This window comes from Sebastes fasciatus, chromosome 16 (assembly GCF_043250625.1).
Source record: "Sebastes fasciatus isolate fSebFas1 chromosome 16, fSebFas1.pri, whole genome shotgun sequence".
NCBI classification, from domain to species: Eukaryota; Metazoa; Chordata; class Actinopteri; order Perciformes; family Sebastidae; genus Sebastes; species Sebastes fasciatus.
Window position 1 is genome coordinate 2,452,333 of NC_133810.1, and position 27,982 is coordinate 2,480,314.

Here is a 27,982-nt window from a genome sequence, read left to right on the forward strand (position 1 = left end):
AAAAAACGTCATAGTATAGTATGTCGAAAATTTAACAAGAAAACGTCATAGTTTAGTATGTCGAAAAAGTTCATGAAAAAAAACGTCATAGTATAGTATGTTGAATAATTTCATGAAAAAAAACGTCATAGTATAGTATGTCGAAAAAGTTCATGAAAAAAAACGTCATAGTATAGTATGTCGAAAAATTATATGAAAAAAACGTCATAGTATAGTATGTCGAAAAATTTCATGAAAAAAACGTCATAGTATAGTATGTCGAAAAATTATATGAAAAAAACGTCATAGTATAGTATGTTGAATAATTTCATGAAAAAAAACGTCATAGTATAGTATGTCGAAAAATTATATGAAAAAAACGTCATAGTATAGTATGTCGAAAAATTTCATGAAAAAAACGTCATAGTATAGTATGTTGAATAATTTCATGAAAAAAAACGTCATAGTATGTCGAAAAATTATATGAAAAAAACGTCATAGTATAGTATGTCGAAAATTTAACGAGAAAACGTCATGACGTCTTTTATTTTTTTCGACAAACTATATTATACTTTTTTTTTTCTACTTTTTTCGATATATTATACTATGATTTTTCTTCGACATACTATACTATGACGTTTTTTTCAAGAAATCTTTCGCCATACTATTCTATGACTCTTTAAAAAAAATTCAACATACTATACGATGATTTTTTTTCGCCAGACCATACTATAACCCTTTTCTACTTTTTTCGACATACTATACTATGATGTTTTTTTCATGAAATATTTTGACATACTATACTAAGACCTTTTTTTTTCATGAAATTTTGTGACATACTATACTATGACGTTTTTTCTCATTTGATTTAAAGGAGGCATATGTGAAATATATGAAAAATTCTTAAAAAAACGTCATAGTATAGTATGTCGAAAATTTAACAAGAAAACGTCATAGTTTAGTATGTCGAAAAAGTTCATGAAAAAAAACGTCATAGTATAGTATGTTGAATAATTTCATGAAAAAAAACGTCATAGTATAGTATGTCGAAAAAGTTCATGAAAAAAAACGTCATAGTATAGTATGTCGAAAAATTATATGAAAAAAACGTCATAGTATAGTATGTCGAAAAATTTCATGAAAAAAACGTCATAGTATAGTATGTCGAAAAATTATATGAAAAAAACGTCATAGTATAGTATGTTGAATAATTTCATGAAAAAAAACGTCATAGTATAGTATGTCGAAAAATTATATGAAAAAAACGTCATAGTATAGTATGTCGAAAAATTTCATGAAAAAAACGTCATAGTATAGTATGTTGAATAATTTCATGAAAAAAAACGTCATAGTATGTCGAAAAATTATATGAAAAAAACGTCATAGTATAGTATGTCGAAAATTTAACGAGAAAACGTCATGACGTTTTTTATTTTTTTCGACAAACTATATTATACTTTTTTTTTTCTACTTTTTTCGATATATTATACTATGATTTTTCTTCGACATACTATACTATGACGTTTTTTTCAAGAAATCTTTCGCCATACTATTCTATGACTCTTTAAAAAAAATTCAACATACTATACGATGATTTTTTTTCGCCAGACCATACTATAACCCTTTTCTACTTTTTTCGACATACTATACTATGATGTTTTTTTCATGAAATATTTTGACATACTATACTAAGACCTTTTTTTTTCATGAAATTTTGTGACATACTATACTATGACGTTTTTTCTCATTTGATTTAAAGGAGGCATATGTGAAATATATGAAAAATTCTTAAAAAAACGTCATAGTATAGTATGTCGAAAAATTTCATGAAAAAAACGTCATAGTATAGTATGTCGAAAATTTAACGAGAAAACGTCATAGTATAGTATGTCGAAAAAGTTCAAGAAAAAAAACGTCATAGTATAGTATGTCGAAAAAGTTCATGAAAAAAAACGTCATAGTATAGTATGTTGAATAATTTCATGAAAAAAACGTCATAGTATAGTATGTCGAAAATTTAACGAGAAAACGTCATAGTATAGTATGTCGAAAAAGTTCAAGAAAAAAAACGTCATAGTATAGTATGTCGAAAAAGTTCATGAAAAAAAACGTCATAGTATAGTATGTTGAATAATTTCATGAAAAAAACGTCATAGTATAGTATGTCGAAAATTTAACGAGAAAACGTCATAGTATAGTATGTCGAAAAAGTTCATGAAAAAAAACGTCATAGTATAGTATGTCGAAAAAGTTCATGAAAAAAACGTCATAGTATAGTATGTCGAAAATTTAACGAGAAAACGTCATAGTATAGTATGTCGAAAAATTTCATGAAAAAAAACGTCATAGTATAGTATGTCGAAAAAGTTCATGAAAAAAAACGTCATAGTATAGTATGTCGAAAAATTTCATGAAAAAAAACGTCATAGTATAGTATGTCGAAAATTTAACGAGAAAACGTCATAGTATAGTATGTCGAAAAAGTTCATGAAAAAAAACGTCATAGTATAGTATGTTGAATAATTTCATGAAAAAAAACGTCATAGTATAGTATGTCGAAAATTTAACGAGAAAACGTCATAGTATAGTATGTCGAAAAAGTTCATGAAAAAAACGTCATAGTATAGTATGTCGAAAATTTAACGAGAAAACGTCATAGTATAGTATGTCGAAAAAGTTCATGAAAAAAACGTCATAGTATAGTATGTCGAAAAAGTTCATGAAAAAAACGTCATAGTATAGTATGTCGAAAATTTAACGAGAAAACGTCATAGTATAGTATGTCGAAAAATTTCATGAAAAAAAACGTCATAGTATAGTATGTCGAAAAATTATATGAAAAAAACGTCATAGTATAGTATGTTGAATAATTTCATGAAAAAAAACGTCATAGTATAGTATGTCGAAAAAGTTCATGAAAAAAACGTCATAGTATAGTATGTCGAAAAATTATATGAAAAAAACGTCATAGTATAGTATGTTGAATAATTTCATGAAAAAAAACGTCATAGTATAGTATGTCGAAAATTTAACGAGAAAACGTCATAGTATAGTATGTCGAAAAAGTTCATGAAAAAAAACGTCATAGTATAGTATGTTGAATAATTTCATGAAAAAAAACGTCATAGTATAGTATGTCAAAAATTTAACGAGAAAACGTCATAGTATAGTATGTCGAAAAAGTTCATGAAAAAAACGTCATAGTATAGTATGTCGAAAATTTAACGAGAAAACGTCATAGTATAGTATGTCGAAAAAGTTCATGAAAAAAACGTCATAGTATGTCGAAAATTTAACGAGAAAACGTCATAGTATAGTATGTCGAAAAAGTTCATGAAAAAAACGTCATAGTATGTCGAAAATTTAACGAGAAAACGTCATAGTATAGTATGTCGAAAAAGTTCATGAAAAAAACGTCATAGTATAGTATGTCGAAAATTTAACGAGAAAACGTCATAGTATAGTATGTCGAAAAAGTTCATGAAAAAAACGTCATAGTATGTCGAAAATTTAACGAGAAAACGTCATAGTATAGTATGTCGAAAAAGTTCATGAAAAAAACGTCATAGTATAGTATGTCGAAAATTTAACGAGAAAACGTCATAGTATAGTATGTCGAAAAATTTCATGAAAAAAAACGTCATAGTATAGTATGTTGAATAATTATATGAAAAAAACGTCATAGTATAGTATGTCGAAAATTTATATGAAAAAAACGTCATAGTATAGTATGTCGAAAATTTAACGAGAAAACGTCATAGTATAGTATGTCGAAAAAGTTCATGAAAAAAAACGTCATAGTATAGTATGTTGAATAATTTCATGAAAAAAAACGTCATAGTATAGTATGTCGAAAATTTAACGAGAAAACGTCATAGTATAGTATGTCGAAAAAGTTCATGAAAAAAACGTCATAGTATAGTATGTCGAAAATTTAACGAGAAAACGTCATAGTATAGTATGTCGAAAAAGTTCATGAAAAAAACGTCATAGTATAGTATGTCGAAAATTTAACGAGAAAACGTCATAGTATAGTATGTCGAAAAATTTCATGAAAAAAAACGTCATAGTATAGTATGTCGAAAAATTATATGAAAAAAACGTCATAGTATAGTATGTTGAATAATTTCATGAAAAAAAACGTCATAGTATAGTATGTCGAAAAATTTCATGAAAAAAACGTCATAGTATAGTATGTCGAAAAATTTCATGAAAAAAAACGTCATAGTATAGTATGTCGAAAATTTAACGAGAAAACGTCATAGTATAGTATGTCGAAAAATTTCATGAAAAAAAACGTCATAGTATAGTATGTCGAAAATTTAACGAGAAAACGTCATAGTATAGTATGTCGAAAAATTATATGAAAAAAAACGTCATAGTATAGTATGTTGAATAATTTCATGAAAAAAAACGTCATAGTATAGTATGTTGAATAATTTCATGAAAAAAAACGTCATAGTATAGTATGTCGAAAATTTAACGAGAAAACGTCATAGTATAGTATGTCGAAAAAGTTCATGAAAAAAACGTCATAGTATGTCGAAAATTTAACGAGAAAACGTCATAGTATAGTATGTCGAAAAAGTTCATGAAAAAAACGTCATAGTATAGTATGTCGAAAATTTAACGAGAAAACGTCATAGTATAGTATGTCGAAAAATTTCATGAAAAAAAACGTCATAGTATAGTATGTCGAAAAATTATATGAAAAAAACGTCATAGTATAGTATGTTGAATAATTTCATGAAAAAAAACGTCATAGTATAGTATGTCGAAAAATTTCATGAAAAAAACGTCATAGTATAGTATGTCGAAAAATTTCATGAAAAAAAACGTCATAGTATAGTATGTCGAAAATTTAACGAGAAAACGTCATAGTATAGTATGTCGAAAAATTTCATGAAAAAAAACGTCATAGTATAGTATGTCGAAAATTTAACGAGAAAACGTCATAGTATAGTATGTCGAAAAAGTTCAAGAAAAAAAACGTCATAGTATAGTATGTCGAAAAATTATATGAAAAAAAACGTCATATAGTATATCAAAAAATGTCATGAAAAAAAGTCTTAGTATACTGTCACAAAATTTCATGAAAAAGTCTTAGTATAGTATGTCGAAAATTTAACGAAAAAATGACGAAAAATATGACGTTTTTTTCATGAAATCTTTTGACATACTATACTTATGACGTTTTTTTCATGACATTTTTCGACATACTACACTGATGTTTTTTTCGTGAAATTTTAGTACATACTATACTATGACTTTTTGTTCATGAAATATTTCGACATAGTATGCCCGGCGATTTTTTTCATGACATTTTTCGATACATTATACTGTTTTTTTTCAAGAATTTTTCGACATTCTATACTATGACGTTTTTTTTCATAATATACAAAAATATAATATACAAAAAATCATATCGTATGTCGAAAAAAAAATCATTGTATAGTATGTGTCGAAAAAAAAGTCATAGTATAGTAGGTTAAAAAAAAAATCAGACTACTACGTCGACATTTTCAAAAAAAAAGTTGTAGTATAGTACGTCGAAAAAAGGTCATAGTATAGTATGTAAAAAAAAAGGCCATAGTATAGCATGTCGAAAAAAAACTAACTTTTTCATAACTTTTTTCGACATACTATGACTTTTTTTTACTTTAATCGGCATAATATAGTATGACTTTTTTTCAACATACTATACAATGATCTTTTTTCTCGACATACTATTTTTTTTTTTTTTTTTTTAACAAATGAAAAAAGTCATAGAATAGGATGTCGAGAAAAAAAGTCATAGTATAGTAAGTAAAAAAAAAGTCATCGTGTAGTATGTGGTAAAAAAGTACTAGTATAGTGTCGAAAAAAAGTTTTAAAAAGTCATAGTATAGTATAGCAAAAAAAGGTAAAAATAGTGTAGTAGTGTATATGACATGCAATTACTATACTTGGAATAAACATTATGTTTTAGCTCGTGTCCGTCGGATGTTTGTCTGTCACACCTCATGGTTTAAATCTCCGGAGGAGGCTTTTAAGAGGACCTTTAGTTGCAGTTTTCTTCGTCAAATTACCTGAAAAGGAGCACTATTAAGCACAACAAGGACATTAAAGACTTTTGTTATAAATACTTTGGATAATGACACTGATCATCATCATGGTCTGCAAAAACAGAAACTCAATAATTTACTTTCAAAAATGTTTTATTTATTAAACTCAAATATAACTTTAAAAAATAAACAAAAGGAATAACACTTTTGGTCATATTCATGTATATTAATGACAGAAAATCAGGTGTATTTAAAGTCAGATAATTAGTATTATTATGCAGAAACAGTGTTGAAGGCCGGCCAGCAGTGAACAGACGTGACTTCAGACTCTGCACAGCTTCAGAGGGAAGTTCTCTGTGATCAGGTGATCATCATGAAGAACGATGACAACGTTGACTTCAAACTCTGAACAAGGACAGAAACAAACATATCGTCACATCATGAGAACAGTACAGCTTGAATTAAATATCTGTAATATCAATGATGTATTTTAGATGGATTTCATAGATATTGGGAAACGCTGGAGTTGGATACCACTCTCATATTTAATGTTAAATATGAAGCTCTGTCCTACGGTAACTAAATCTGCCTACCTGCACCCCTAAAGCCAGTGGTGGAACGTAACCAAGTACATTTACCCAAGTACTATACAAGCACAATTTTGAGATAGTTGTACTTTACCTTTTATGCCATAAAATAATTTATAAAAATAGTCATAGTATAGTATGTCACAAAAAAAGTTAAAAAGTCATTAGAAAAATGCCATAGTATGGTATGTCATTAAAATGTCATAAAAAGTCATAGTATAGTCATAAAAGTGTAAAAAAATTAATAAAATAGTCATAAAAGTGTAAAAATAAATTTAAAAAATAAAGTCATAAAAGTGTAAAAAGAATAGTAAAATGTGCCATAAAATAATTAATTAAAAAGGTCATCGTACAGTATGCCAAAAAACTATTCATTAAAATGTCATCAAAAAAAAGTCAAAGTATAGGATGTCACAAAATAATAAAAATGTAATAAAAGATATCATGGTATAGTACGTCATAAAAATAGTCATAGTATAGTATGTCATAAAATTAATAAAAAAAAGTCATAGTATAGAAAACAAGCTAAAAAATGTAATACCTCGGAAAAAAATGTTAATACTTGTCTCTAAATTAATGAATCAACTTTTTTTAGACCCCGCAGGCATCCTGGATATATCAATACCCAGCAGTATATTATGTACTTAACATTAGCTCCACCTTTAAGTATAAGTTGATGCTAATACTTTAGTACTTTTACTGAAGTAAGATTTTGAATGCAGACTTTTACTTGAGGAACTTATCTCAGCAGCTCTTCCACCCCTGTTTACGACACGATTTAAAGAGTTACCAGTGGACATGTGACTTAAAGCAGACTGGGAGGCTTCACTGACCCACTTTGAAGTTGGTGGTCTCCAGTGTGGGGGAGGTGAACAGTCTGGGGAACACCATGTAGATGGGAATAGCGAGGCCGTGGCAGACATCGCCTTCGGCTATCTGGATGTTCTGGATCTCCGTGGCGTCTCTGGCGTAACCTTCAGCACAACCTGCAACACCAACGTTTAGACATTTAGAAAAACCAGCCGTTACAACAGAGATCCAATCACATCACAGCGTGAACTCACCGCAGGTCTCTACTCGCACAAGCTGCAGCTCAATACTCTTTATGGGGACGTCGGAGTTCTCCACCACCACCTCTCCGGTCAGCGGCTGGCTGATCACACAGTTGGTGGCGTCTAAATGGCCTCTGACCATAAACTTTGGCAGTAAACTCCTCTGCAGGTAGAAAGCAACGTTCATCCTCTCAGAACAGATTTAAAAGGAATGGTTCAAAATCATATCAATTGTATAGAACACTCACCTTCCTGGGCTCCTTTATCAGCGACGCCGCTACGTACACATGCATTACGCGCTGTGCGTAGGGCACCGAGACCCGGAGGGGCATCAAATCAGCTTGACCGCAACAATTCCGGAAAAATTGGCCACAAAAATGTGAACAGGAGTCGAGAGCGGAGAAGAGGAAATAGATGAAACTGCGGCGAGTACTGGCCATCAGGCAAACCGAGTAAAATCCAAGTCACCGGTGGGCCGCTGCGTCCGTGAGTCGGTCGATTGTATACATATAGGGATGCACCGATGCGTGCGATCGGACCCGAAAGATGGTGACAAGAGGTTAACGTCACACTGCCGTGAAGTGGTATCGGTGCCGTTGTATCGGAGCCGGTTTGCGAGTACGAGTACATGAGCACAGTATCGGACCCGATACCTGTAAATGTCATGATGAAGCAGCTGATGTGGTACCGTAGATCAACGTCATTCATGCAGATGTTTAATAAACTGAACTACACATTTTAGTTTCTGTTTCTCTGATGTTTTTTTTTGTAAAAACCTATTCAACTCTGTATTTAATGCATGTTCAATGCTGAAATGTGTGCATGTAGGAACATCAACCAGCGGTTCAGTTACACAAGATAAACCACACACAACCAGCAGGCCTGAGTCGGGCCATAACGACAATACATCTCTTCAGTTTAAAGAACATTGCACGTCTAAATATTAGTGAGCGGGCACCACAAAGCAATGACGCTTAGGGCACTCAAAGGGTTGCAGAAAAAGTTTGAGTGAAGCACCCGAAAAATGAAACCACACTAGTGCTAATAGACTTTGACGGAGTGCGAACAAAAAATAGGAAAAGTAAATAAAACGTTAAAAAAAAAGTGTCCATTTCTCGTGATGGATTTCGTTGTGCACGTATAATCTGAAAATGTCTTTTCCTACCTCTCGGGTGTTCTGCAGGGTGTCTGGAGTGATGGTGAAGTTGACCGGAGTGGGGACAACTTTAGCTTTCTGAGGCTGAAAATCAAACGGAGAAACAAATTAGTTCAACAACCAGGCTGCTAACCTCCGAGTCTGAGACGTGAAGCCAACGCTGAACTGTCTTAAACCTGCATTCTCTCTAACAGCCAGCAGGGGGCGACTCCTCTGAAGTCTGATTGTATAGAAACCTATGAGAAAATGATCCTACTCCTCACTTCATTCATTACCTCAGTAAACATTGTCAACATGAGTTTATGGTCTCAATTGGAGAGTGTTAATTAATAAGGATTGACATGAAGACACCTAATAGAGCTGACAAGGCAAGGAAGAGAAACAACAACAAAAAATAGAAATAAACAAATTACAAAATCAGTCTTATGGCTTTAAACTGTCTTATTTGCATCACCACAGTAGTTTATCTGAATGAAGTGTGTCTCACTCACCTGACAGTGAACGATGAACTCACAGTTCCTGCTCAGGTCTTTGGCCAGCAGCGAGCGCTTCATGTCACAGCGGAGGGTGTACTGAGGAGACGACACACAGGACGGGTTACTGACAGGGAAACTGGATTCAAAATAAAAGTGTTGCTTGTATACATATTTGTGAGTGGCTCTGTTTACATGCCTTATCTCTTATAATGATTGTATTGTATTTTACGTGCAAACAAATAAAATAAAGGAAAGTTAAGTTGAAATTGATGAAATAAAATTTGCTTTCACAACTAACCCAATTAAACTCATCTGAGTGAACTCAGAGCTCTAACTCACCTGAATGTTGACGAAGACGCCGTGGTACGTCTCGTACAGCACTTTGTTGCCTTTCGTGTTCAGAGGGAACTCAAAGGGGATCTCCGTCTTGCCTCCTGGGATCTTCCCGGCCTTGGCCACCTCGATGTTACTGCTGATCAGCTGGATGGGCTGCAAACAGGCGAGGCAGGAAGCTCGGATTAATATCAACAACACTTTATTGACATTTTAAATATCAATGTAGACTGCAGACCTTGTGACTGACTACAGTACAGTGAAGTATCTAAAGCTCACCTTGACAGAGTTGTAGAAAGCCTCGAAGACGCCGACGCTCTTGGAGCTGAGCTGCAGGTTGACCAGCCCCTCCATGCTCAGAGAGATGCCGTGATGCTGCAGCGCCTCCTTACACACCAGCAGGATGACACCCGCCACCGTTTCCTGCACAAAACACAACGAAGAAGTCCAATGGTCAATAATACTAGTCACCACTTTAATAACTTAAACTCTGATGCAGTTAGGGTTAGTAATATTACGACTTTTTTTCTCGTAAAAGGTACGACTTTATTCTCGTAATTTTACGATTTTTTTTCTCGTAAAGTTACGACTTTATTCTCGTAAAGTTAAGACTTTATTCTCGTAATTTTACGATTTTTTTTCTCGTAAAGTTACGACTTTATTCTCATAATACAACTTTTTTCTCGTTAAGTTATGACTTTATTTTCGTAAAGTTACGACTTTTTTCTTGTAATTTACGACTTTTTTCTCGTTAAGTTATGAATTTATTCTCGTAAAGTTCCGACTTTTTTCTCGTAATATTACAACCTTTTTTCTCGTTAAGTTATGAATTTATTCTCGTAAAGTTACGACTTTTTTCTCGTTAAGTTATGAATTTATTCTCGTAATATTACGACTTTATTCTCGTAAAGTTACGACTTTTTTCTTGTAATATTACTATTTTTTCTCTCGTTAAGTTATGACTTTATTCTCGTAAAGTTACGACTTTTTTCTCGTAATATTACGACTTTTTTTTAAAAATGTATGTGTGTGAGATTGTAGTATTAGCAGTAGCCAGTAAGTAAGTAAAAGTAATAACACAACAGTGTAAAAACTTTTGTCCCCTTCAGAGGACAAATCTACTCTCAACTTTAGGAACATAAGTTTTTGTATAGTTTTAGCTAATGTACAGTACTCTACTTAAACACAGTTTTGAGGTACTGATACTTTACTGCAGTATTTACATATTGTGTGACTTTGTACTACATTTAAGATATTTTACTTCAGCTCCTCCTTTTCTTGTACTTTACTTAAAGTATTTCCATTTTCTGCTACTTTGTACTTCTACCTCACTACATCTGAGATGTAAATATTGTACTCTTTACTACTTGGGCTGCAGTTTGCCATGTTATGATGTGAGCATATTGTTTGATGCTAAATGCAGTACCTGTGAGGGTTTCTGGATCAATATCTGTCATTGTTTTGTGTTGTTAAATGATTTACAATAATAAATATATACATACATTAACATAAAGCAGCATATTTGTCCACTCCCATGTTGATAAGAGGATTAAATACTTGACAAATCTCCCTTTAAGGTTCATTTTGAGATGAAAAATGTGTGATTAATCACAATGAACTATGGACAATAATGCAATTAATCATGATTAAATATTTTAATCGATTGACACTCCTAAAATATTGTACTTTTTACTACACAATATTTATTTTAAAGCTTTACCAATTTAGATCATTAATACAAATATAATAAATAAATAAATAATAATAAAATCTAATATTTTCTGCACTATATCCCCTTTGCTGCTGTACACTGCAGTTTTCCCCACTGTGGGACTAATAAAGGAATATCTTATCTTATCATGGTTAGAGAGCAACACTGCTTAGTTACACAGACTGAAATGACTGCAACACCTACAAAGCGACTAAAGCTGTCAGATAAAGCTGTCAAGTATAAAGTAGCATAAAATAGAAACACTAAAGTAAAGTACAAGTACCTCAAAATGCACTTGAGTAAATGTATTTAGTTACATCCCACCACTGATATTTGATGGACCAATCAGTTAGTTAACTGATCTTCTAGCGGCACTGAATCTGACGGGTCACAGATTTCACCACAACACCATGAACTGTGATCAGCTGATGCTCATGTGCTAAGCTAACGGTGGCTAACGCTACTCACCCCTTCATGGTAGACTTTGTTGGCTCTTTTCAGTCTGATATCCAAAGTGACGCTCATCTCTGACCACCTCGCATCAGACGGACACTTATAATAACTCGTTACAGTCTAGTTTTAGTTAATAGAAACAATTAAATAACGTGTTTTAATCTAAAACATCTCTTTAACTCTGCAGGTTTGTGTTGATTCCGCTCAGCAGCGGCGTCATAATTCAACTTCCAGAGCAAGTGCGAAAAGGCTTCCGGGTCTGAATCCTTCAAAGTAAAAGCATCAAATAAACATAAAAACCCTTGATGGTGCCCAGTAGTGAAGAAGTACTTTACTTAGGTAAAAGTAGTTCTACCACACCTTACAAGTAAAAGTCTTGCATTCAAAATTGGACTAAATTTAAAGTATAAAAGTATTAGCATCAAAATATACTTAAAATACCAAAATGGATGCAAAATGTCCCATTTAATAATAATATATATTATAGATTATTATTATTATTGATGCATTATGTATCTATAAGATATGCAAGCTCTATGGACTTTTTTTTTAAACGATTGAATGTGTATTTATTCTGCATTGCCTTAAACTAACTATTAAATAAACTACTATTTTATTGTTCTTATGCCTTCCTTTTGTTTTATTTCTATCTTTTACATATTCTATTGTTCTTAGCATAACTGCTCTTGGTATTTTTTATTTATTATTATTATATTTAATTTTTTGTTATTTATTTGATTGCTTGGTTTTATTGTGCAGTATTTGCACTTGTTTTTATTTATTATCTTTTTCTTCACTTTATTGTAAAACATTTTGAACTACACCCTCAGTATGAAAAGTGCTGTATAAATAAAGTTTATTATTATTATTATTATTATTACTATATGCTTCTAGCTTGTGAATTTCCCCCCTTATCAGCTGCACAGTGGTGACACCTTGAGGCTAAAATGATCACTGACAATCATGATATTAGTGTTTTTAATATTCTAAGAATATGTGGCTCATAGAGTTAATACTAGTATAACTCACTGGTGGTAATCTCCATTTATTTATTTATATAAGATGCTCTCACATCAGGACTGCACCCTTTAGATGTATTCTGTAGCTAAAATGTGTTTTTTTTTAATAAAGTTGCTGTTGATCAAACTGTTAACTCTCCGTCTCTGACAGTAAAAGATCAGTTGTGTTTTGGATTTAAAGATTGTTTTTACCAGATAGTCGCCACACACACACACACACACACACACACACACACACACACACACACAGTGTGTTGCCACAACAAAAGCCACAGACAACCTGAGACGGTGGAACTGGTGGTTGAACCTGTTTTTGTCCTTCAAACAGCTCCAAACATTCAATCTGTTCTCTAAAACAGCGTATTCCTACAGTTTACTGGGTCACACTGAACTGGTGACTGAACTGGGCAGCGCTGGAAGAAGTATTTAGATGTTTTACTTAAGTAAAAATAGCAATACCACAGTGTATAAATACTCTGTTACAAGTAAAAGTCCTGCATCAAAATATACTTAAAGTACCAAAAGTAAAAGTACTCATTATGCAGAATAATATTACAGGATTATAATTAGCTAATTTTAACTACTTTATATACTGCTGGGTAGTTTAATCTATAATAATCCATCATCATTTTATAGTTTATTTATATTTTGTATTAATAATCTGAATCTGAAATGAAACTAAAGCTTTAAAATAAATGTAGAGGAGTAGAAGTTGAAAGTAGGGAGTGGAAGTAAAGTAAAAGCATTTTAACATTTCCTTCATGAAGAAATCTTTATTTACAAAACAAACCCTGTGTTTTATTATTATACCATCATCATCATCATCGTCATCTATCTGTCCGTCCTAATAACATAACAAACAACTAGTTTACATTCGTTCCCAGGAATCATGTCATGTACAATCTGATTTCCTACCCCTTGTTGTCACCATAGTGGCTTTTAGCACATCTATAAAGTCATATAAAAACCCCAAGCTGTATGTTCTGTATCTGTTTGTTCTGTAAGTTACTTGTATTTAGTTTGGTTTATTATTATCAGTAAAGGGAGATGGGGATTCTACTGTTGAAGGAGACACATCGTGCTCATTTCCAGGTTCATCCCTTTCACACCAACGACTCAAACAGGGTTGAGTGTGTGTTTGAAAGGGTTAACCCGCATTGACCGACTCTGCTTCGCCGAGACCCAGAGATGTCGAGAGGTTGGGGGTTGTGACTCAGGTCGTATCTGAATTCATTGGTGTGAAAGGGGTATTTAGATGCCTGTAATAAGGTCTGTGGTTAACACCAGCTTTAGAGATGTTTTAAGTTTTGTTCTACGACATTAAATACATCAATAGATACCCCACTTGTGAAGTTTGAAGCCTGAATGTGTCTTAAAAAGTTGGTAGCTAACAAGCGGCTAAATGAGGAATGGAACAATCCCATTGGCTCTTTGTCGAGGTAACCATGGCGATGCTAACTTCCAGGTTGGCCTCTGGAGCTCTCTATTCTTTCTTATAGTCCTCCTCCAGTTTGAGCTTCTCCGTGTTGTTACTGAGGAACGTGGCGTCGTTGCTGACTTGCACTTTGTCAAAGAAGTTGAAATCGGCCACGTAGCGTCCGCCCGTGGTGCTGAACAGCACCGGCTTGAACTCGTAACCCCAGAGGATCTCCTGAGGGACGTAGGAGGTGCGGCTCTGGCACGTGGCGGCCGTCGACTCCATGGTGGCGTTGAGGGTCACCAGCAGCTCGAAGTCGCGGGTGTGCAGGTTCTCGGCGTTGAGTCCCGCCAGCGGGCTGTGCTCGTCCAGGACGTGGTAGAAGGTGAGCGGGAGGATGAGGAAGGGGCACTCGCTGCTGGAGGCCATGACGAAGTCCACGGAGCTCTGGTGGATCTGCGTCTTCTCGCCTTCCTCCGTCACGTTGGAGTGGAGGAGCTTCCCCGTCAGCTGGCACTGGATCAGGAGGCTCTTCCTCATGTTGGCCACTCTCAACATCAGACACAGCTGGCCCTGGCGCCGGCAGATCACCGCCGACTGGCTGAACTTGATGGTCTCCGCTCGTTTCTTGGGGCGAGCCAGCTTGGCGAGGAACGCGCCGGTGACGAAGATCTCGGCCAGGCCGGTGATGACGAGCTGAGCCACCAGGGTGAAGATGGCCAGAGGGCATTCCTCCGAGATGTAACGGAAACCGTAGCCGATGGTGGTCTGCGACTCCAGAGAGAACAGGAAGGCTCCGGTGAGCGTCTCCACGTTCACCACGCAGGCCGTGCGGTTGGCGCTCAGACCGGGTTCGAAGTCTCCGTTGCCCATGCCGATGAAGTAGAAAATGACGCCGAAGATGAACCAAGTCATGACGAAGGTGGAGGCGAACAGAGTGAGCTTGTAGCGCCACTTCATGTCCACCACGGTGGTCCAGATGTCGTGCAGGTAGAGCTTCACCATTCCCTCCACGTTGTCGATACGCACGTTGTTGTGGCCGTCCTTCGACACGATCCTTCGCTGCACCTCGGCCTTCCTGGTCGCCATGTTGCTCCGAGTCGATTAAACCTGATGGTGACTTCTGAGGTGTCAGTATGGCATCGCCGACGGAAGGACTGACAACAGGACAAAAAAAAAAATGAAAATATAGTGCATTTACTCAAGTAACGTACTTAAATACACTTTTGAGGTTCTTCTACTTAAGTATATAAGTATATTGTACTTTTTACATCACTACATTTATCTGACAGCTTTAGGTACTTTACAAATTAAGATTTTTGCACACAAAACGTATAGAGTTAATAAAATATGCTGCTTTGTTATACAATAAACTATCCAACATTTTACACACATACAGCTGAAACGATTAGTCGATTAGAAAAAACATTTCATGGTTCCACCAGTGTGACAATTCGCTGCTTTTCCTTTTAATAATGTTAATAATGTTAATGTATTATGTAATAATGTTGAGGTCTGGACTGTTGGTCGGACTAAACAAATATAGTGAAGGTGTAACTTTGGGCTCTGGGTCATTATGACGGCATTTCTCACTATTTTCACTATTTTTACAAACCAAACAATCAGTCGAAAATAGTTTAAAAAAAATAGAAAAAATAATCAAGAAAAATAGAGATAAATAAATAAATATAGAGGAATAAGATAAAGAAAATATAAGAAATAAAAGAAAATATATTAAAATAAAAACAGGACTAAAAATTTAATTAAAAAAAAAAAATTAAATAAAAAAAAAAATTTGAAATAGAAGAAAAGAGGAAATAATCAGCAGATTAATCTATAATGAAAATAATCATCAGTTAATAATTCAAAATGAGCTTTAATACATTAATGCATCAGTAATAATAATCTAATGATAGAATATATAATAGTAGAACATTTTTATACTTTAACTACATTTTCCTTACAGGACTTTTACTCATAATAGTTTTTTGTATTGTATTTTGTAAGTGTGGTATTAGTACTTTAGTCCTAGTACTAAACTTTTCAATGTAAAAAATACTGTATTTGGTCAAATATAAAAACTGAAATGTAGTTTTCTACAACAGAAGAGCTAAAGTAAAATATCTTAAATGAGGTAGAACTTTTAACAAAATATAAATACTCCAGTACAACAAAACTGTATTTAAGTACAGTACTGTATATTAGCTAAAACAATGAGGAAAACTTTGTATTGTTCCTTTAAAGTTGATCAAGATTTGTCCTCTGAAGGGGACACAAGTACAGCAGAGGATTCAACACCAAAAAATAGTCTATTAAAATAAAAACATGACACATTTAATGATTAAAATATTTCATAAATTAAATGTGAGGCTGAAGACACGGTGTCTGAATCAAACCCTGCTGTTACAGGTCTCTGTTCCGTCTCACGGTTAACACAGTGACAATGAGTTGAAAGTTAACCTCGTAGTAAACCATTACAGGAGCCCGACAACGTTAAATAATCACTGATTGTTTTATAAATCTGTGTATTATACTCACATCTTGTCTCAGGTGTTTTGTCTTCACTTGTCTTCAGGTGTTTGTCTCACACACTTACACTGTAAGATGAAGCTGCCGGAGGACATCTAGTTCAGTGTCTTCTTTCTGTCTATTGTCCCGAGTTTGTGAGAGCTGAACTTTGGCACCGTCGTATTCAGGAGGAAGAAAAGCTGTAAACTGTGATCTGTACGTGGGACGGCTTTTATTCCTCCTCCTCCGCCGCCTCCCCTCTCACCTGTCCATAGGTACCAACAGCAACACTGAACACCTAAACGTTTGTTATGGCTGTTATTGTTTTACACAAACACACCCAGGTTTACTGCCTCCCGACAGTCCTCTGAAGGACATCATGAACTCTTGGGACATTTTTGGTGTCAGCACAAATAAATATAAATAAATAAAGTAATAAAATGATCAGATACTGTGAATAAAAACTAGAAAAAATTATTAATAAAAAAATGAAAATTGCAGCTAAAGTTGAAAGACTGAAAGAAGTTGAAGTGGTCGTACTAAATAGAGGTGCTAACATAAGTTGAAGCTGAATTACGTACATTTGTGTTTTGTTAGTTTAATTAAGTAAGAGCTGGGTGAAGTTGAAGAGTCAGTTGAAGCTCAAAAAGTGAAGGTAGTTGAAGTGCAAGCTCTGAATATTGAAGTTGAAGTGATAAAAGGAGCCAAAAGTGTCAGATGAAGTGAAGTCCTGAAAGGAATTGATGTCAGTTGAAATGTAAAAACTGAAAGCAGGTGTCAGTTGAAGTGAAGTCCTGAAAGGAATTGGTGTCAGTTGAAATGTAAAAACTGAAAGCAGGCGTCAGTTGAAGTGAAGTCCTGAAAGGAATTGGTGGCAGTTGAAGTGTAAAAACTGAAAGCCGTTGTCAGTTGAAGTGAAGTCCTGAAAGGAATTTGTGTCAGTTGAAATGTAAAAACTGAAAGCAGTTGTCAGTTGAAGTTAAGTCCTGAAAGGAATTGGTGGCAGTTGAAGTGTAAAAACTGAAAGCCGTTGTCAGTTGAAGTCCTGAAAGGAATTGGTGTCAGTTGAAGTGTAAAAACTGAAAGCCGTTGTCAGTTGAAGTGAAGTCCTGAAAGGAATTGGTGTCAGTTGAAATGTAAAAACTGAAAGCAGGCGTCAGTTGAAGTGAAGTCCTGAAAGGAATTGGTGTCAGTTGAAATGTAAAAACTGAAAGCAGTTGTCAGTTGAAGTGAAGTCCTGAAAGGAATTTGTGTCAGTTGAAGTGTAAAGACTGAAAGCAGTTGTCAGTTGAAGTGAAGTCCTGAAAGGAATTGGTGTCAGTTGAAGTGTACAAACTGAAAGCAAGTGTCAGTTGAAGTGTCATTTGAAGTAAATCTTTAATCACACATCAATTTAAAACAATTAAAAAATATATATATAAAGCCTTAAGATGTGTAACCAGTGAAAGGAATTGAGTTGTCAGCTGAGATGTGAAGTGCTGAAAGCAGTTGAAGTCATATGAAGAGTAAGCGGGGATTCAGACCTCTTATGCTTCATCTGACCTTTCAAACTCCATTTAACAGTAGTACATACACACATACTTCAACTGCTTTCAGCACTTCCACTTCAGTCAACACTTCAACTCCTTTTACTGCTTACACTTCAAATGACATCTCTCATTGTTTTACCTTTTATCTGACACTAACCTCCAGGAATTCACTTCAACTGACACTTCTGGCTCTTTTGATCGCTTTGTACTTCACTTCAACTCCTTTCTATGACGGAGAATTCTGTGAATTGGGCCTAATCAGAACATATACTGATAGGTTTTTTTCCTAATTTGTGAGTTTTTTCTCAGAATTTTACCACTTTAAACTCGTAAATTATGAGATTTTTCTTGGAGTATTACCCCCCCTTCCCCCGCTATGTATTTTTAAAAAAAGATTTATGAAGTGAATGAAGCGGTGAACGATTGAATGTTTCTTTAAATCTCGACCGGTGGTTGTTAAACTTTATGACCTTGAATCGCTCGTCTTAGCTTTGTTATTAACCTCATTGTTATTACTCACATTCCTGAAGGCTCGCTGTGTGTGTGTGTGTGTGTGTGTGTGTGTGTTACTAAGGTATGAGCTCACTAATTGATTTCCTTGTTCTTTTCACTAGACCTGCATTTAAACACCAGTAGGAACTGATAAGGGTTTTATTGGTACACGATTCATACAACAAAAAATGACACTGTAGATAAACAGGTTGTATTATAAACCTACTGTTGCTGTCTGGTGGGTGAAATTAAGGTTCAATATCAAACATTATTGATTATAAAGTGGTTATTCTGTTAATTTGTTGCGTCTTCTAATACATAAAGATCATAGAGGAAGATGACAGCAGCCCATCATTTATATCAATCAAATTATATAAATTCAAATTATTACTTTTCAGCAGTTGTCTTTGAAACGAGCTCTCCGTTTACCCGCTGCGAGGAGTCAATAATCAGGAGCATAATGTCTTCAAAAATGATGTTTTAAACTCATAAACGCCTGAATCAGGAGGTGTAAATAAATAAGAAGTCCTTCGTTACTGTGAGAGTTCACTGCGGCGGCGGCGGGTTGGCAGTCGTGGCCTTCAGGATGCCTCGCAGCACCTTGTAATGGTTGAGCGGTTGGTTCTCTTTTGGGGGGTAACAGGGACCGCGGTCTGTCGAGAAGGAATACGGGAACCGCAGAACCCAAAAACCGTCGGGAGCCAACACTAGATCTGTCTTCTCCGGGTGGAAGAGTGGGCAGGGAGGAGGACTGGGCTGCACCTGGAACACACAGCAGAATAACAACATTCATTCAGACAGCTCTTATTAAATCTTAAATAAATATGTTGCTACCAGACATCTCAATGGTCAGCCTAATCGTGACTATATTTGGTAACATTTTGACACCAACAAAAGTATGCCGAACTAGCTATTTGCAGTTCCTGTTAGTAATGCATCCATGGATGTGCAGACAACGATCACTGGATCACTTTGATACTGAAAAGTTCTGCAGGAGTCTGGTGTTCTCACTAGACGCGAGTTGGCTGCGTGTCGGCTGCATGTCGGCTGTGTTGACGCTTGTTGGCTGCTGCTGTCAGCCCTTTCTTTCTGCATAGAGTTTGCCTTTTAATGGCCATTTAACTTCATGAATTTATATAATTTCTATTTATTTTAGACAGAGAAAGGTTCAGAAATGTGTGGTAATTAGTAAATAATAGTAATAATCCACAATTAAAACTCTGTACTATATTCATTTATGATGCTTTCCAAGTCACTGCTTGTTCCACATCACTGTCCGGCACATATTTCAGAATAAAAGCCTCGTGTTAACAAATGAAGGGATTCTGTCTATAGAAAAAACGCCTGAGGGCTTTTATTTTGAAATGAAAGCAGAAAGTGTTGATTTAAAAATAAGTTTACTTAACTTTATTTTTTTCATCTCCGTAACATATTCTACAGATAAACCTGTAAACTGTAGTAAAGTCTTGCAGGTATGAAGTTAATATACAGTCACTAGATCACCTTCACTGTCTGTGACATATTCTACAGATGTCTAGACATGTAAACTGTATTATGTAGCTGATATGATGTCCACATACTGTCAATAGATCACCTTCACTGTCTGTTGCTGCTGGGACACGCAGCTGTGACGCGAGCGGCTCGCGTGTTAAATAGGCGAGCCTTCTATTCTATAAAACCCGATACGTGCAGCGCAGAATCGACTCAGCGTCTCGTCACGCTGCTGCCGTTTGTAGCAACGTGAACATGGTGGTTGTGGCGGTTGCTTGCCATCCCCCCCCCGCGGTTGGCTTGTCAATATTGCGGTTATTGCAACAGACCTAATCTGAAGTACATTAATTGCCTTCATAAGCTTTAACACAAGTTTCACATCCTCTACTGCAGCTCCAACTGTTGGTGTTGATAAGTGGGCCATACTACAATAACTAACTTCCTGTTAGTTATAGTTAAAGATTAAACACAGAACAACACTTGGGACTGCAGTAGCTTTGTTTCCAGAAAGGTCCTAGAAGTGGAGTCACCTGTGGGTTGAGGGTAACATCCAGCGGGGCGTCCGGCACCACTATAAAGAGACGAGTGAGCTGGGCGTAGTGAGACTTGAGGCCGCGTCCTTGTGAAGGTGACGGGATGTACAGCGGCATGTCGGTGTTCAGCACTCTGGTGGCGGGGTCTTTGGCGCCGCCCGGCCCCAGAACCTTCACTATCTTATCCGGCCCGCAGCTGATGAAGCGTCTCCCCCTGATGTCTTCGTACTCGAACCCCACGAATATCCGAGCCATGTCGTCCCTCCTGCGGCTCCTACCGAGCCCTCCGGTGCTCCCTCGCTTCCCCACCAGGCTCTTGTTGGGCGCCGGCCACGAGGAGGTGCTTCCGTCCAACGGCTCCGTCAGTCCCGCGTCCTCCTCCGACCGGGAGCGGATCACCAAGTCCCACGGCAGGAGGAAGGAGGAGCCGGGTATGAAGCCCGGGTGTTCCAGACCGGTGTGGCAGTTGTAGGACTTGGCCGGGCCCAGTTTGAGCAGCGCCCAGCTGGAGAACTTGGGCAGCAGGCCTTTAGGGCAGCCGGAGTGCATCATACCCGGGAGGTACTCCACAGTCGAGGGCTGGCGGTCCACGAGGCTCGGCCTCTTCGGCTGGACTTGTGTCTCGGTTCCGTCTCCCTCCCCGTAGGCCCCCAGGCTGTCCGTGGACTGACCCAGACTGAGCGCCAGGCTGAGGCTGGTGTCTCCAGGCGTGTGGCTCTGAGCGGTGCTCGGCTCCTTCAGCCTCTCCGTCTCGCCGGACCCCGACGCCTCGCTCGGGAGTCTCCGAGCTTGTTCGCTGGCCGGTGCCGGGTCAGGAGTGCTCGGCTGGAACACGGGGAACTCGATCCGCTCCAGCTTCCCGCAGCATTTCTCCTCCAGCATCTATTCAGGAAGAACACCATTAAAGAACATGTGCAACAAAGACATGGAGAAACGAATATTTGAGGATTTAATCAATATTTTACAAAAACAAAGTAATTTCCTATTTCTTTAGGCTTCATAGAGAGTTCCAGTAGGTGATATGTGACTTGTTGTGTGAACCCTGACCTGGTAGAAGTCATAATTAGCAGCCTGGATGTCAAACGGATCCTCACGAGGAGCCTGTTTCCTGCCACAGTTACAGGAGCTGGTGGAGCGCCCCCTGCTGTTGTGGTTCAGGATGGGGGGGTTACGATCCATGTCCGGCTTCTCTCCTGCAGAAATCACATTTCACGTGTCTGTGTTATTGATTTTTTATCCTGACTCCTTTTGGATATATATAAATATTAAGGCTGTCAATGGATTAAAATATTTAATTGCATGATTGTCCACATGTTTTATCAGTTCTAAATGAACCTTAAAGGAGATTAGTCAAGTATTTAATCCTCTTATCAACATGGGAGTGGACAAATATGCTGCTTTATGCAAACATATGTATATTTATTATTATAAATCAATGAACACAAAACGATGACAGATATTGATCCAGAAACCCTCACAGGTACTGCATTTAGCATAAAACAATATGCTCACATCATAACATGGCAAACTGCAGCCCAACAGGCAACAACAGCTGTCAGTGTGTCAGTGTGCTGACTTGACTATGACTTGCCCCAAACTGCATGTGATGATCATAAAGTGGGCATGTCTGTAAAGGGGAGACTCGTGGGTACCCATAGAACCCATTTACATTCACTGATCTGGAGGTCAGAGGTCAAGGGACCCCTTTGAACATGGACATGACAGTTTTTCTTCGCCAAAATTTAGCACAAGTTTGGAGCGTTATTTATCCTCCTTCATGACCAGCTAGTACGACATGGTTGGTACCAAATTAGTGGCGTTAAAATTAATTCTGAATACTGTAAAGACACCCTGTAAATCAGATTATTAGCCTGGATGCAGTGCAGCAGCAGAGGAATATAATATAATAATAATATAATATAAAGCAGTAGAAGTCGTTCACCTGACTGAGGCAGCAGGTGGAACTTGTGAACACAGTGTTGGTCCGTCAGGCTTCGCTCTTCACACAGCTGGTGGCCGTTGCTCCAGAACTTGTAGCAGTCCTCGTGAAGCTGCAGAGCGTAGCGCTGGAAAGCCACGCCGCGGGCGTGCTGGCTGTACACCCGCAGCGCCTGCGCCAGCTGGTTCTTGTGCACCGTGGTGGTGTAGTTGTGAGGGAGGTTGGACTGGTAGGCGCTGTGAGCCAGCGGCAGAGCTTTCTGACACCGGTTCTCAGAGAACTTTGCGTCAGCGTCCAGAAAACCCTCCAAACCCTTCAGCTGGGCTTGCACCTTGGTGGCTAGCTCCGCTATCTCTTCGTCTGTGTTGCTGATTAAGACTTGGTGGAGTCTGGAGGCGATCTGGACCCATTTGGAGTAGGTGGGCAGCTCAAAGTGTGACGGCTGCGGGTTGCGGCCGACGCTGTCGTCGAAGCCTTTCTTAGTGAGCACCAGCTCGACGTGCTGCCAGAGGAACTCCTTCAGGCTGCAGTCCACCAGCTGACCGCCCATCAGCACGCTGGCCGGGTCGCCGCCGAAGCCGGCCTGCCGAGCCGAACGCCGCATCTGCTGATAGCGCCGCGGTCCCGTCACCACCGGGGTGTTGTCCGGTTCGCACAGGACGCAGTTGGACCGCAGCTGACTGAGCAGGGAGCCCACGGGGTCCTCGTCCACCGACGGGATCACGTACACGAACGCCTGGTTGGCGGGCACGGTGAACAGGCAGTTGCTGCTCTGGTTGGTCAGGACTCGGCTCTTACGGAAGATGCGGTAGATCTGGTCCTCCAGGGCGTGCTGCAGACGCCTCCTGGGAGAGTGCTTCTTGGGCTTGTCGGGGTTTCCTCCAGAGTCAGAGCCGTTTGAAGAAACCTTTGGAATAACAGACAACAAGAGATGTCAGTTCAATTCAGATGAAACTCAACAGAATGAATATAAATAAACACAGGACATAATTAACTAATCACAAGAAGCAGCCAGACGACAATAGAACAACGTTAAAAACAGTTACGTTCAGGAGCGGAGTAGTTTACTATCATGGATTTAAAATCACATCGAAGTACAAGTGTGTTTAATTTTGATGTGTTTTGTAAACTGTTCCAAGTTTTTGCCGTTAAAATTTTAAAGACTCTTTTAATACCACAGTGAATAAAGTAAACATTTTAAAGGTCCCATATCGTGCTCATTTACAGGTTCATACTTGTATTTTGTGTTTCTATTAGAACATGTTTACATGCTTTAATGTTAAAAAACAACTTTATATTCCTCATACTGTCTGTCTGAATATACCTGTATTCACTCTCTGGCTGAAACGCTCCGTTTTAGCGCATTTTGATGGAATTGCAACAGAACTGCGTTGCTAGGCAACAGCTTGGGTCCATGTTTACTTCCTGTCAGCTGATGTTATTTACATACACTGAAAACTGGGACACATTTAGAATGTTTAAAACCGTGTAATGGGTCTAAATATTGTATATTTGTGACATCACAAATGGACAGAAATCCTAACGGCTTGTTTCAAACGTGCAATTTATGAATACAGGTTGTGTGTATTTCTCGGTATATTGAGAGTTTTGATAGTTTAACAGTATTTATAAAGCACTTAAACCTGCTTTATTATATTAAAGACATGAAAATCTCACTTTTTTATAATATGGGGCCTTTAAGTAAACATTTTACATCACTTACTTTTACTTTTCTACATTGTGGTATTACTATTTTTACTTTTAAGTAAAAGATCTGAGTACTTCTTCAGAGCATCTGTGGGTTCGTGGCTTACTTTACCACCTGTTTGTAATATAACCCTGAGAAAGAGCAGAACCAGACCTTGAGCGATCCGTTCATCTGGAAGACGAAGAGCAGCCTCGGGGGACAGGGTCTACAGTTCACCTTCCACTCTTTGGACACCGGGCTGTCCTTGATGGCGGTCCGGATCAGAGGCAGGACCTTCTGCCGCAGCGCGTCCAGAGCCCTGAAGAGCCGGTCGTAGGTCACATCGAAGGTCTGGTTCGGGTGCACCAGCAGCAGCACGTGGCACACGGAGAACAGGTAGAGCAGGTGGAGGCAGTGCTGCCGGTCCAGACTCTTCCAGTAGTCCTGCGCGTCGGAGTGGGTGGTGGTTCCGGTGCTCAGAGACTCGCAGGCTCTCAGCAGCTGCCGGGTGTCGCACACGGAGCTCAGCAGCAGGTAGAGGACCCGGTTGTCCTGCTGGTAGAGCACCTGGACCAGGCTGTCCGCGGTGCCGCCGTCCTCCGGTCCTCCGAACAGAGAGAACACGTGCTGCTCCGCCAGGTTGTTGATGACGGACTCTTTGGGCGGACCGGGCTGCATGTTGCTCTTACCGAAGATCCCCACCACACACAGGCCTTCATCCTTGAACAGCGGGTCCTCCTGGAGGTCCAGAGTCCGCAGCAGAACCTCCAGGTCCAGAGGAAGCTCCGTGAGGACCATGGTGACCAGCTGGGGCTGCGGAAGGAAAACAAACACGCACACTTCCGGGGGAGTACAACTTAACATGTCCGAGTAGATACAACCGTTGCTTTACTGTTCCCCCCTGTTGTTGTTAGTATCTTTAATTAAGTAAATATAGTAATACCACACTGTAGAAATACTCTATTACAAGATTAAAGCAAGTATCATGGTATTAAGTATTAAAGGTAATAATAATAATAATATATATTTTATGTTATTGTGATGCACTTATGTGTAATATATATATATATATATATATATCATTGTTGTACTAAGTATATTTAATGTAGTACATATTGTAATACCACACTGTAGAAAATACTGTATTACAAGATTAAAGTGAGTATCATGGTATTAAGTATTAAAAGTAATAATAATATATATTTTTATTAATTTTATGTCATTATTATTGTTGTTATTGTGATGCACTTATGTGTAATATATATACATTATATAAAAATTATATATATTGTATATATAATATATATACAATATATATATATTATATTATATTATATATATATTATATATAATATATTATATATAAATATATATTATATATACAATATATATATAATATATATTATATATATAATTGTATTGACAGATATTTTTACATTTTGGTATTCTGCTGTTTGTTCCATAATTTCAAATTGCTTATTCTGATTAATTTAACTCGCCTGTACAATATTAAAATTTCTACTATATCAATATTTATCAAAAACCTTCATTGTACTGAAATGTTCCTCCAGCCAGCAATTAGATAAAGATATCAAGTTTGTTTTTGTTTTTTATTTATTTAATGTACTGTGTTTTTCTACAGGTATTGTAATTGTAATTGTATGTATATATATATATATATATATAAAACAAAAAATGGTATTAATCTTTTTTACAAGCTTTGGATTTTTAGAAAAACAAATTGTGTTAATTGAGTTTTACCTCCTTTACCTACATTTGCATTTATGAATATAAAATTTAGCCAATAAAATACAGACTTATAATACTAAATATAGACTTGAGGGATAGATGAGGTTTTAGCATCTGAGTAAATGGTTTGTATTTTAGCAGTATTTACTCAAATACTATACTCAAGTACAATTTTGATAGACCGGTAGATATAAAACAGAGAAAGGCAGCAAAGTGTCACATTTGAGAAGCTGGAACCAAAGAATTGTTTAGCATCTTTTTTCCTTGATAAATTATTAAAAGTATTTATTGAATATCAACATTGTTGTCAAATATTTTTTTTATTTAATTATTTTATTTTATTTTATTTTATTTTATTAATTGTCTGAGAAAAAATAATTTACTATCATTTAACTAATCATTTAATACTAAGACAATTAATTGATTAATTGTCTTAGTATTATTGCACAAACATCATTCTGCACACTGAAGGTCAAACAACAAGCAAACCATATTTTGAATGCAGGGAGACTTTAAATGTGTAAACGACTGAAATAGACGTGTTTGTCTTAAAAAGGGAAGGAAAGACGATGACATCCAAATATTTTCCAGACACGTGTGACCAGACAGAAGAGGAAAATAATAAAAATACAGCAGACCACCGTGGACTTCTGCATTCATAGGACGAGACGTTTCAAGCCATCGTGCTCTTCATCAGTTATTCAAGACCTTCAAGGCTGCAGCTAAAAGCCTCTGAGACAGGTCACATGATCACTTTACTATATATATCTCACAGCTGAAATGAAGCTCACTCATTTGTTAAAATCCAGAATATAACAGGAAGCCACATTGACTCCCATATCAGACACCTACTGATACTGAAATCTGACAAGTAATATCTTAGTTTGAGGTCTCCAAAGAGAAAATTAAATCATCTTAAAACAAGCTGAATTAAAGATATTTTAATAACATTTATGGCTGATGAAAATGACCGTAAACAAAGTACACCTCTTATAGTTAACAAAGGAATTCTGAATGAATATGAAATTAAGCCAATAAAATAAAATAATTAGTAATAAACGGTTGAGAAATCAAATTTGTGTTATCCTCTACGATACCAAACAGTAGGTGTTTCCAAAAGAATATTTTCATCAATAATAAAATACTAATGTTATTCAGTATTCGGGGGCATTTTTTCTGCCTAATAAGTATTTTTGCTTTTGATATTTTAAGTATATTTTGCTGATAATACATACTTTTACTTAAATAAGGTTTTGAAGGCAGGACTTTTACTTGTAATGGAGTATTTTACTATTTTAAGTATTGCTACTTTTACTTAAGTAAAGGATCGGAATACTTCTTCCACCACTGATATTTTGTGTACCAGTGGTGGAAGAAGTACTTTGATCCTTTGCTTAAGTAAAAGTAGAAATACCATGGTCTAAAAATACTCTGTTACAAGTACAAGTTACTTAAGTAAAGTTTCAAAAGTATTACCAGCAAAAAGTAGGCTGCTTATATTATCAACAGTAAAAGCACACAGTTTCATATTATTCAGTTTTTTATCACAAACACACTGTAACTATAAGTGTCAAATAAAAAGGTAGTGCAATAAAAAGTAAAATATTTCCCTCTGAGATGTAGTGAAATAGAAGTATAAAGAAGCAGAAAATGGAAATACTCAAGTAAAGTACAAGTATGTCAAAAGTATAGTGTTGCATTTCATTTATATATATTTATTTTAATATATATTTTTGTATTATTTTTATTTTATTTATTGTTTATATATATATATTTAAATATATATAAATATATATATATATATTTATATATATATAAATATGTTAT

At 36.5% G+C, this 27,982-nt stretch overlaps 3 protein-coding genes across 4 annotated transcripts; all 3 read right to left on the bottom strand.

Moving 5' to 3' along the window:
• Window positions 1–6,158: 6,158 nt before the first annotated feature.
• Window positions 6,159–12,024, bottom strand: vps26c (VPS26 endosomal protein sorting factor C). 2 transcript variants are annotated; one of them, XM_074611777.1, is made up of 8 exons: window positions 11,807–12,024; window positions 9,907–10,050; window positions 9,634–9,783; window positions 9,310–9,390; window positions 8,828–8,902; window positions 7,675–7,825; window positions 7,444–7,596; window positions 6,159–6,428 (listed from the first exon to the last, which is right to left on the bottom strand). In XM_074611777.1, exons 1-8 carry the CDS (start codon window positions 11,861–11,863, stop codon window positions 6,346–6,348), a joined length of 894 nt encoding a protein of 297 aa, XP_074467878.1. In that variant the 5' UTR covers window positions 11,864–12,024; the 3' UTR covers window positions 6,159–6,345. The 2 variants fall into 2 exon arrangements, with proteins under 2 accessions (XP_074467878.1, XP_074467879.1); XM_074611778.1 differs by having other exon boundaries at window positions 7,448–7,596; window positions 11,807–12,023.
• A 1,539-nt stretch (window positions 12,025–13,563) lies between these two features.
• Window positions 13,564–17,721, bottom strand: kcnj15 (potassium inwardly rectifying channel subfamily J member 15). The gene is made up of 3 exons (XM_074611776.1): window positions 16,766–17,721; window positions 14,207–15,384; window positions 13,564–14,034 (listed from the first exon to the last, which is right to left on the bottom strand). Exon 2 carries the CDS (start codon window positions 15,314–15,316, stop codon window positions 14,294–14,296), a length of 1,023 nt encoding a protein of 340 aa, XP_074467877.1. The 5' UTR covers window positions 15,317–15,384; window positions 16,766–17,721; the 3' UTR covers window positions 13,564–14,034; window positions 14,207–14,293.
• A 1,180-nt stretch (window positions 17,722–18,901) lies between these two features.
• smg8 (SMG8 nonsense mediated mRNA decay factor) lies at window positions 18,902–25,260 on the bottom strand. The gene is made up of 5 exons (XM_074611771.1): window positions 24,581–25,260; window positions 22,723–23,626; window positions 21,828–21,973; window positions 20,778–21,662; window positions 18,902–19,518 (listed from the first exon to the last, which is right to left on the bottom strand). The coding sequence occupies exons 1-5, from the start codon at window positions 25,202–25,204 to the stop codon at window positions 19,303–19,305; spliced, it is 2,775 nt and encodes a 924-aa protein (XP_074467872.1). The 5' UTR covers window positions 25,205–25,260; the 3' UTR covers window positions 18,902–19,302.
• Between the last annotated feature and the right edge of the window lie 2,722 nt (window positions 25,261–27,982).

Bases quoted from the DNA above. Each gene is read 5' to 3' on its own strand.
- vps26c (XM_074611777.1), bottom strand. From the start codon at position 11,863: ATGAGCGTCACTTTGGATATCAGACTGAAAAGAGCCAACAAAGTCTAC. The intron at 9,784-9,906 runs GTGAGCTTTAGA...GCCTGTTTGCAG, and splicing joins CTTTCTACAACTCTGTCAAG to CCCATCCAGCTGATCAGCAG. The intron at 6,429-7,443 runs GTCAGTGAAGCC...GTCCTTGTTCAG, and splicing joins GACCACCAACTTCAAAGTGG to AGTTTGAAGTCAACGTTGTC.
- kcnj15 (XM_074611776.1), bottom strand. From the start codon at position 15,316: ATGGCGACCAGGAAGGCCGAGGTGCAGCGAAGGATCGTGTCGAAGGAC.
- smg8 (XM_074611771.1), bottom strand. From the start codon at position 25,204: ATGGTCCTCACGGAGCTTCCTCTGGACCTGGAGGTTCTGCTGCGGACT. The intron at 23,627-24,580 runs GTCTGGTTCTGC...GTTATTCCAAAG, and splicing joins AGATGAACGGATCGCTCAAG to GTTTCTTCAAACGGCTCTGA. The intron at 19,519-20,777 runs GTGACTCCACTT...TGTGTGTTCCAG, and splicing joins ATGTTACCCTCAACCCACAG to GTGCAGCCCAGTCCTCCTCC.